At 46.9% G+C, this 10,548-nt stretch overlaps 1 protein-coding gene across 1 annotated transcript; it reads right to left on the reverse strand.

The window, feature by feature from the left end:
- Positions 1-579: 579 nt before the first annotated feature.
- LOC104268385 (glyoxylate reductase/hydroxypyruvate reductase-like) lies at positions 580-3,328 on the reverse strand. Its single transcript, XM_009868265.1, has 5 exons — positions 2,947-3,328; positions 2,564-2,735; positions 1,570-1,748; positions 1,103-1,199; positions 580-733 (listed from the first exon to the last, which is right to left on the reverse strand). Exons 1-5 carry the CDS (start codon positions 3,326-3,328, stop codon positions 580-582), a joined length of 984 nt encoding a protein of 327 aa, XP_009866567.1.
- Positions 3,329-10,548: the final 7,220 nt, after the last annotated feature.

Here is a 10,548-nt window from a genome sequence, read left to right on the forward strand (position 1 = left end):
TGAGGCCGTGCTGCTGAGGACGCAGCTGCGCTGGGCAGGGCACGTCTCCAGGAGGGAGGATCACCACCTCCCGAAGGTTGTGCTCTGTGGGGAACTCACCACCGGCTGCTGCAACAGAGGAGCCCCAAAGAGGAGATACAAGGACTCTCTGAAGCAGTATCTCAGATTTGGCTGTATTGACTGCCAGCAGTGGTCACTCTGGCCTCCGATCAGGCGACGTGGATACACCCCATCCATAACGCTGCTGCCTGCTTTGGGAACACACGTAGAATGAGTCTTGAGGAGAAAAGACAACGCAGAAAGAGCCGTGCCTCGCCGATGCCGCCTAAGGAGACTTTCTGCTGTGCCTTTTGCAACTGGACTTGCCCATCCCGCATCGGCCCTCTTAGCCATCAGCGAGCTTGGAGCAAGTGTGGGTAGAGCCCTTCCCATATCTTCGTGCGCGAAGCCCAGCCATGATGATGATGATGATCACTACACACCCATGTAAATAGTGGGATAATTACATGAAGAGGGATGTAATTAGTTTCCTCACAGCAGGATCAATGTTAATGGCATCGACATTAAATGCAGGCCGCTTTACAGCAACACTTCATTGGGGACAGGAAGACCTGCAAGACCCGCTTGTATGCTTTCCGTCATGTTTTCCATCATAACGCGGCGTGTCTTTCGGGTGGCACTGCCTATATGAGGAGTTATTATCACGTTCTTCAGCTTTAACAAAGGGTGATCCCTGGAAAATAAAAAAGAGATGCTGAGGTAATCACTCACGGAGCATACATCTGATATTTGGTCACCTGAAGGGAGCCAGGGAAACACTGAAAATAATAATTAAAAATAAAAACTAATTGCATGACCTAAGCCTACTCAGAGGAGTTCAAACTGATGCTTAGCTTGTGGGTTTTTTTATGCCATAAATCCTCCAAATGAGTCATCGTGAATTTTGCTTAGCTAGCACGGAAGACTCGGGGACATTGTTTCAGTAGGACTAGTGCACGTACACCACGTACTCTTACTCACGGAATTGGGTGACTGCTCATCACATCCTCACAAACTTGGACCGCGCACATACGCTCATATTTAACTTCAATGTGTGCCCTACCTTGGCAAAGGTTCCGGGTACGTCACGTCCAGCGCAGCTGCCTTAATGACATCATTTCGAAGGGCTTCCACCAAAGCATCCTGATCCACCACCAGCCCTGCGTTACAATAAGAAGGATACTCTTAGTTTCCAGATTCCCTACCATTCTCTCGCCATCCTTTCGGGCAAGGTGATCAGGCAAGCAATGAGGGCTCACGACGATCACCAAGCAGAAGCAGTGAAATGGGAGGTGGAAGCATCGTTGTTGGACAGTCGGGGACCACCGTCCAACATTTTATTCAGAGACTTACTTGCTCGTAATTACAAATGTTTCACTGAGATACAACCATGAACATCTAAATAATAATAATAATAATAAACAGAGAATTTACCAAAAAATTTTGGAGTGACTCTCTATTAAGGTTGGATTTTCCCAGCATGTTTTACACCACCAGACCAGAGTGCAGCGGTTTTTTTCTGCGCCCTACCTCTGCTGATGTTGATGAGGGTAGCTGTGGGTTTCATCAGCTCCAGCTCCCTCTTCCCAATCAGCTTGTGCGTCTGTGGAGTCAGGATCACAGACAGCAGCACAAAATCCGACTGCTGGAGCAAGTCGTCGATCTTCTTGCAGTAAATAGCTCCGACGGCGCTTTCTTCGTCCTTGTTTCTGAGGCGAAAAAGCCCCAATTAAACACCAGTAGTAAGCAACAAGAGAAAGTTCGAATCACCATGAGAGAAAAGGTTCCTTAAATTGTTTCCCTCGCTCCGTAGTGCAAAGCAGTCAGGCAGTTATCTGGCTGAAATAAAGTCACAAAAAATGTTGGGCTCTTTCCCACAGTACCAAGCACACTAGAAGCAGAAGTGCAGTCCTGTGGGGATGGAAAGTAACAAACGAGTATCCTCTCAACGCACTGAATAAGTAATGAAACAAAAGCCTTTGTGTCACAGCTTCTGGCTGTGATGGGGATTCTTTTCCCACCCAAGACTGACGTTTGACAGGAATTCCCTTCCTTGTGAAAAGCAAGTGGTCTGAAAATCCCTGAGGAAACCCACAAGACCCCTCTAACTCCTCAGCCATGTCCCCGAGCATCGTACCCACAGAGCTTTTAAATACGGCCAAGGATGGCGATTCAACCACTTTCCTGGGCAGCCAGTTCCAGTCTTTGATAACCCTTTCAGTGTAGTTTTTCCTAATGAAAACCTTTTTTTTTCTCTTCTTTTCTTTTTTCCCCTCAGTCTACAGCAAGAGGTCACCAACATGACAGGAAGGCGCTGAGTCCCGGGCACACCAGTGAGATGTATCACTTCTATCCCTGGCTTTTATTCTGCGTAAATTGGGAAATTAATGACCACCTTGAAGAAAGCGTACGTGCTTCACCACTGAAATAACTGCACAGGGAGCGCATCGTCCAGTGAAAGGTCCAAATAACATGAGAAAGCAGTGAGAGAACATCCTTCCCACAGAGCCGCAACCAGCTTTACCTCCGATTCCTGTTGTGGTACAAAATTGTCATTTCAAAGGCTTTGGCTCTCTGGGCCACTTTGTAGCCAATGGTCCCCATTCCTACGATGCCCAGGGTCGCCCCAGAAACCTCAGCGCCCAGCCAGCCAGCGGGGAAGTACTCCGTGTCGGGGCAGACTGCCATCTGGTAGCCTTGGAGGAGGGAGAAGAAGGAAAATACATCATCTGAAGGACGTCCTACCATCTGGTTACTTTTTTCCCCCGACTTTTTATCATAAGCCAAGGCAGGGGCATCGCAACGTCATCACGTTTCTGGACACGAAGTGAATAATTCACAAGAAGCAAATAACTTTTCTACTTTTTCTTTTTCTATAAAACAGCTGAAGTCATTGCAGTTTATTACCTTCCACAAGTCTGCGGGAAGATGCCAGCATCAGAGCCATCGCAAAGTCCGCAGTGTCCGTGGAAACAGCGAATGGAGTGTTGGACACCTTCACCCCGTAGCTGGAGAGGAGGTTCAGGTCCAGGTGATCTATTCCCACTCCAGCGCTTGCAACTATCTTCAGGTTCGGCAAGCTCTGGAGCAGCTCTTCGTTAATAACCGGTTTGTGATACCATACGTAAATAGCTCTGATCTTTTTGCTGAGGGATTGCTTGTTTTCAACATATTCCTTCATGGTGATGAGATGAAAATGTTTCTCCAGGAATTCGATATGGTCTTCATACACTCCGCTCTCCCCCCCTATAGAGTCAATCAGCACACAAGGCAGTTCCTGACCCTCCATGCCCTATGAAAGCAAAGAGAAAACCACAGGACACGCCCTTAAGGGGCACCTTTTTAAAACTCCGGAGTCGATCGGCACCATTGCGCATTGTTTTCCTGCTTGATGACAGAGTTGGCTACAGATACTCACTCCTCCATGCGGAACTTTTCTGGTGTTTTTCCTGTGTTATTCAGAAGGCTGTTCAATTTTTATATCATCTTGTTAGTAAGACTGGGATACCAGCTTTAAACAAAAGAGCTAACGGGTGTTACTTCTGTCCCGTATTCAATATTTAAAGGCCAAAATCTTGATAATGTGAGAATGAGGCTGCGTGAGCAGAAGAGTATCTTTTAGCCCCCAAGTTGTGCCTTTGAGCACCACCCGCGCAGCTCTATTCATTAGCATTCATGAGATTATTTCAGGAAAAAAAATAATAATAAAGTCTCATTTAATACCACGAGAGCTAGAACTTGCCAACTCAGAGTTACCGATCTACTTCCCCAACGTATCTTTACCCTTTTCTCCCTCGTGTCTCCTCCGGCTTCCCGACAGCCCCAAGCGCTCTGGAAGGAACCGAGCTTGTTATCACAGGTTAAAGATGAGAGAGACCCAACCCCACCCGTCCGCACACACCTCCTAAAAGCGCCCCGCCCCCCCCCCCCCCCCCCGCCCCTGCCTCTGGTGCCAGCTCCGCTCTGCTCTGACACTGCTTGTACGGGAGCTGCTGCGTCACTCCGAGCGGCAAACGCGGCTGACAGATCTCCTGGCACACCTGAAGGGCTTTCCCAGCCTCACCGGTTCCACCCGCGAAACCTCCCGGCGAGAGCTGGAAGAAGCTCGGTCACTGCGGCCGCCAGCCCGGCTCTGGGCAGCCCTGCGCCTGCCCGGCTGGGAAATCCTCCTGGCAGGGATCCTCGGGGCTGTAAATCCCTGCCGATGGAGGCTGCCAAGCAGAGCTTCAGTGCTCGCTTCCCTACAAAAGGGTTGTTACCCTGGTGATGATTTCTGAAGGACGTTTGCGTACATGGAATTCAAGTTCAGACAGTTCAACCTGAGAGCAACCAGCTTGGACCGATGGAGCTACAGCACATTAACTGGTTTCTTAAAGTCTACCGAAGGTTCTCCTTTAACAAAAAGCAACAAGCCCTGCAAGGCTTCCACGTTCCCCGTTTCACATTAACTGCTTCTAAGTTTGCCGATAAGACATAATGGGTGAGCTTTTAACTTTTCATGTTGCAGTACCCCAGAGCAAAGGACCATTGTAAAGCCCCTCTCGAAGACACAGTCGTCCTCAACTCCGCGAATCCAGGAAGGAGCTCTACCGCGTTACGGTGGTGAAGGGAAAAAAAACAACCAACCAAAAAAAAAGGTCGGAACAAGCAACTTTGAAAAGACAACATGGTAGTTTTCCCCTTTGTGTATCAAATCAACACATTTGAATGAACAATTTGTCAGAGGAGCAAAAAACAGAATAGTCGAAGGAAAATTACTCTTTTTAAAGCAAAACCCCAGGATGTACGTCAAGGCAACAAAATGTCAAGAAAATGGGTGTGTTTTCCCTAACAATAGGGAGATCCTTATTTTTTGTGTAATTTGTACATTGAATTTTCAAGTTATGGTTGAAACTCCGTGGGATTTATATCTAAAACCATCACGAAGTGTTACTGCTCGCCCGGCCGGCTGTGTGCTGCAGGCTTTCGCTGCTGACTTTATTCCAGTCCACGTGCTGTTTGCCCATCAAAAATCCCCAAATCGCAGCCAGCGGAGAAAACTGCAGAGGATCGTCTCTGTTCATGGGGCCGCTGCATTTTTTGATCTGTTTTTAGCGCTCCTAAGGTTGGATGTGTTGTGTTCACTGAGCACAGTCTGAGTAGAGCAGAGGCGATGGGAAGATAAAACATTGGAGGCCTCACAGGGGTCGTCCTAGCCAACTCCTCACTAGACATTGCTCTACACGACACATATTACGTAGTTGCCCACTTCCGCTATGTCCCTTCAATAGGGGCAGTATTTGCCATTCTAGCAGGCTTCACCCACTGATTCCCCTTATTTACCGGCTACACCCTACATCCAACGTGAGCAAAAACCCACTTCGGGGTCATATTCACAGGTGTCAACCTAACCTTCTTCCCCCAACATTTCTTAGGCCTAGCTGGGATGCCACGACGATACTCAGATTACCCAGATGCATATACCTTATGAAACACAATATCCTCTCTTGGCTCTCTGATCTCAATAACTGCCGTTATCATACTAATGTTCATTATCTGAGAAGCCTTTTCGTCCAAACGAAAAGTTCTACAACCAGAACTAACTGCTACCAATATTGAATGAATTCACGGCTGCCCACCCCCACACCATACCTTTGAGGAACCAGCGTTCGTCCAAGTCCAAGAAAGGAAGGAGTTGAACCCTCATACGCTGGTTTCAAGCCAACTGCATTAACCACTCATGCTTCTTTCTTATGAGGTGTTAGTAAATAAATTACATAGCCTTGTCAAGGCTAAATTATAGGTAATGACACTATACATCTCACATGGCTAACCACTCACAATTTGGATTTCAAGATGCCTCTTCCCCCATTATAGAAGAGCTTGTTGAATTCCACGATCACGCCCTTATAGTTGCACCAGCAATTTGCACCTTAGTCCTATATCTTCTAGCTCTGATACTAATAGAAAAACTCTCCTCAAACACTGTTGATGCCCAAGAAGTAGAACTAGTTTGAACAATCCTTCCAGCTATCGTACTCATCCTACTAGCCCTCCCGTCACTACAAATCCTATATATAATAGATGAGATTGACGAACCAGACCTTACCCTTAAAGCCATTGGCCACCAATGGTACTGATCCTACGAATACACAGACTTCAAAGATCTGTCATAATCCCCACACTAGATTTACCTTCCGGACACTTCCGACTGCTCGAAGTAGATCACCGAGTTGTTATCCCTATAGAATCCCCCATTTGCGTTATCGTCACTGCTGACGATGTCCTACGCTCCTGAGCCATCCCAACTCTAGGTGTAAAAACAGACGCAATCCCAGGACGATTAAACCAAACATCATTCATCACCACTTGACCTGGGATTCCTTAGCTGTGTGTCAGTTAATTGGATAGTCCTCAATAAATATTTAGAGATTAAGGAAAGGCGGGGAAGCAAAGGGCCATTTTTTTTGCAATGTAATTTGGAAAGAGAGGGTGGTTGGGTCCCGAAGACATTTTGTCCTTGGAGGGATGATTTCCAGTCTGCCATGCCGAGTCGCTGGGCGCTGAGGGTGAGCCAGCCCCTGATGCCGACGACCAAGACAGGTATCCTGCGGGCTGGCAGAGAGCGCTTCTGTCCCTCATCACCCCGGATTCTTGAAATATCTGCAGAAGTAGGAGTGAAACCCCAAGTAAATGCCAAGCGTAGTGTGATGTTTTGTGCAGGAGTGAGACAAAGCAGCGGATCTGGTGTCACGTTTGCTGCTTTGCATCCAGAGAAAAGTTTGTGCGTGCAAAACCTTGTGGGTTTTTTCTAGTTTTGGGATATCGATCTGAAAAGCATTATTTTTTTTTTTTCCTTTTTTTCTTTTCTCTTGGCTCCTTTGGCTTCTTGTTGCTTAGTTTTCAGCTCTGTAATTTATTACTTAATCTTTTCTTTTTTAAGAATAGACTTCTTTTTTGTTAAGGTCACACGGGTGACAGCAAAAGGCATACCGGGCACCTCAGGCAAGAAGGAGGTACGTGGGACAGCCTGGAAATTCTGGCCAGCCACCTTGCTGCTCCTGAAAAGCTGCGGGAGTTGGTAACGTCACCCTGTGGTAAAAACCAGCGGAAGGAAGCGTCTTTGGGCAAGCGTCAGCAACAACCCGCTGCGGGAAAAAGGAGGTGGAGATGGCTCTGCAAAAATGCAGGAGGCTATGGGCAAACCCCTTAAATTTGCCATAAAGTTCACTGAGAGGTTAAATAATCATAGCACTCATCACAGCCTAGCGGCCGGGTGCCCACCACAGCTGCTCTGTCACTCTCCCTTTTTAGCTACACGGGGGAGAAAAATCTGATGAAGGGTCCGTGGTTTGAGATAAGGGCAGGGAGATCACCCGTGGTTACCAGCCTGGGCAAGACTGACTCGATTTGGGGAAACGAATTAAATTCACGAGCAATCCAGTTGGAGAAAAGTAATGAGAAATAGAAGCAGATCTTCAAAATAACACCTGCCCACCAGCCCTCCCTTCTTCCCGGGCTTAACATCAACCCCAATTTACTCACCGAGTGGCGCAGGGGGACAGGAATGAGGGTTGGGGTCAGTTCCTCTGATGTCCCCACCGCTCCTTCTTCCTCCGGGGGAGGACTCCTCACTCTGCCCCTTGTGGGGTCCCTCTCACGGGCGAGGATCTTCACACACCTTGCTGCAACGTGGCTCCTCTCCTGAGAGACAATTCATCACAAACTGCCCCAGCGTGAGCCCACAGGGTCCTTCCTTCAGGGGAAACTGCTCCAGCGCGAGCGCCCCGTGACATCACACGAGTCCTGCCCACCAGCCTGCCCCAGCCCGGGCTTCTCTCTCCCCAGGGCTGCAGGTCCTGCCAGGAGCCGGCCGCGCCACAGGGTCCTCCACGGGCCACCGGGGGGACATCGACACCCCGACACCTCCACGGGCTGCAGGGGCACATCCGCTCCCTCTCTTCGCTGCCCTCGGTGTCTGCACATATCCTCACTCCTCTCTCTCTGCCAGCTGTCGTGCGGTGCGGTTTTTCCCCGTTTCTTAAATACGTTATCCCAGAGGCGTTCCTGTCCCATCGTCACGGATGGGCTCAGCTGTGATCAGTGGCGGGGCTGCCGTTGGAGCCAGCCGGCGTTGGCTCTGTCACACCCAGGGGAAGCTCTGAGCAGCTTCTTGCAAAATCCACCCCCACAACCCTCCCACTGCTACCAAATTTTGGCCAGGCAAACCCAGTACAATTGCTCAGAGCTCTTCTCCAACCTAAACAAGCGATTCTTTCCCCAATGCTACTTTTTTTCCTTTTGGGCTCCATTTGACTGGTGGGTCACCCTACAGCCCGGATTTCAAATACAAATTCATCTTGCCCACAATCCAACAAAGCCCTCGCGGACTTCTGTTTGCTCACGTCAGCAGTCGTGGGGCGTCCTAGAAAGAGTGGTGGTGGTGAAAATTCCTGGAACATCCTGTTCCGTGGGAAAGGAAGAGGTGGAAAAGCGTCGTAAACCTCAGTAAGGATGTGTGAATAAAAATTCACCTTTCAATCCAGAGAGGCCCAAGTCTCCAAGTTCTGTCACTGGGTCAAGGAGCACAAAGCAGGACAGGGTATGAAGTGACGCTGCTAATTATTAACTCTGGTTTTCAGCAGACAAGAAAATCATGTTTTGTAAATATTTCAGTGACAATCGGGCTGGTAAGGCTCTGAGGTGCCCTTGAGCCATGTCTTCTTGAGCAATTAATTCTTGATTTTTAGTGGTTTATGAATAAATTCAGTAGAATTTTCATCTCCAGACCTTGACGATAATGTGCACGTGTCTTCCAGAAGTACTCAGAAGCTAAACAGAGAGCGTATATATATATATATATATATATATCTCTCCTTATGTATTTATATCTACATCTTCTTTCACACATACACACACACACCTCCTACATGTTAGTGCCGATTTCCAGCTGCCCCTCAGAGAAGCCGTAGAAGGACACATGACAAAGTGTTTTATTAAAATAAAAAGCTTTAATACTTTTTGCATTTAAAAGATTCAGCAGAAAATAACTGCTACAAACATGCCACGACAACATAACACACGTTCCAAAAAGTTTTCAGTGCTTTCTTTCAAAGTTCAGCATTTTGGCAAAAAATAAGGTTTTTTTTCTGTGTATACTTCACAAGTTGGTTATCATAATACTGATATAAAATACTTCATGTAGACTAAGGTCAGGTGCATAAAATACAATAAAGAATAAACCATACTGTCTGTATAAACATTTAAAGTATAGATTTCATTAGATAACATGCAAATACTGCAATATTTTAAATGGCACTTAAATAGAGAGACTGAGACTCTTTATAATTTTGCATCCAATACGAGATTCTGAAATGTACAAAACTATCAAAAGAGCTTATTTCTTCATCAAAGTCAGGTACTAGCACAGAGCTTGATTGTCATTTCCCGAGCGCTGAGCCCAACGTCCTGCACATCTCCACTAGTCCAAGCAAAGCCGGCTGCTGAGACAGGCCCAGGGCTGGCGAGTTTTCTTCATCATAAAATACAAAAGCGTATTTACAGGAGAATAAACTCTTCAATTTTTGGTAAGGTAATTAAGTAGCAGCAATTTGTTTCTTCCAAAAAACCCCAGATGTTTCAGAGAGGTGCGTGCTTTCCACTGTCACTGATACGCCTCCGCGTTGTAGGAAACCCACATCCTTCAAGAAACTCAAAATACTGTTTTGTTCATTGCTGAGGAAAAACCCTGTGAGATCCTTTCTCGCAAAAATCATAAATCCGTAACAGTGGAACCTTCCAGAGTATTTTTATGTTTCCAAGACCAATGGAGAACTAACTAATTGTGCTGAAACAGTCGTCAGACTAGTAACGAATCAAGGAATCCTCTTTTCACGTTACTCCTAATACTTTTAGTTCTTCATCGACCAATGTTAGTTCGTTAGACCTTCTGTAATTTTTGTTTTCTGGTTGAGTGACCAACAACTCCGACCGTCCTTCGCAATATAAACCACTGCAATGCTCACGCGTGTTCTCTAAGCAGTCAGATGTGACAGATTAGTGCTGACAAGGTGAATAAAAGGCTCATGAACAGGGAGCGCAGAGCAGGCACCACTTGAACAGAAGGAGAAGAAATGCTGAAGGAAACTTGTACCCGAGACGCGATTAGAGCCGAGAGCGGCACGTGTGACGCCAAAGTCGGGCTGTCTGAATTTATCAGAGACTCTATCTTTTCTGCTTCTTTATTGCAGGCTTCGATCTAAGGGGGGGAAAAAAAAGTTATTATTTCTCATCTTGCCATGTAAAATGCCAAGAAATGTTGCAGGATAGCAAAACTGAGGAAAGAAATTCCAAGTTATTCCCATCAGCACGCAAGATGGGTGAAATTTTTGGGAGCATTGCTTAGAAAATATCCCGGAGCTCTTATTGTAGACTTTGGTACCATGAAAACTCCCGTGGAAGCAGCATGTTATCATCTCCTTTCTACGTCCTGATAGCATTTTGGGATCTGCTGGGACTTCTTAACCTTTA

This window comes from Apaloderma vittatum, unplaced genomic scaffold (genome assembly GCF_000703405.1).
Source record: "Apaloderma vittatum isolate BGI_N311 unplaced genomic scaffold, ASM70340v1 scaffold8794, whole genome shotgun sequence".
NCBI classification, from domain to species: domain Eukaryota; kingdom Metazoa; phylum Chordata; class Aves; order Trogoniformes; family Trogonidae; genus Apaloderma; species Apaloderma vittatum.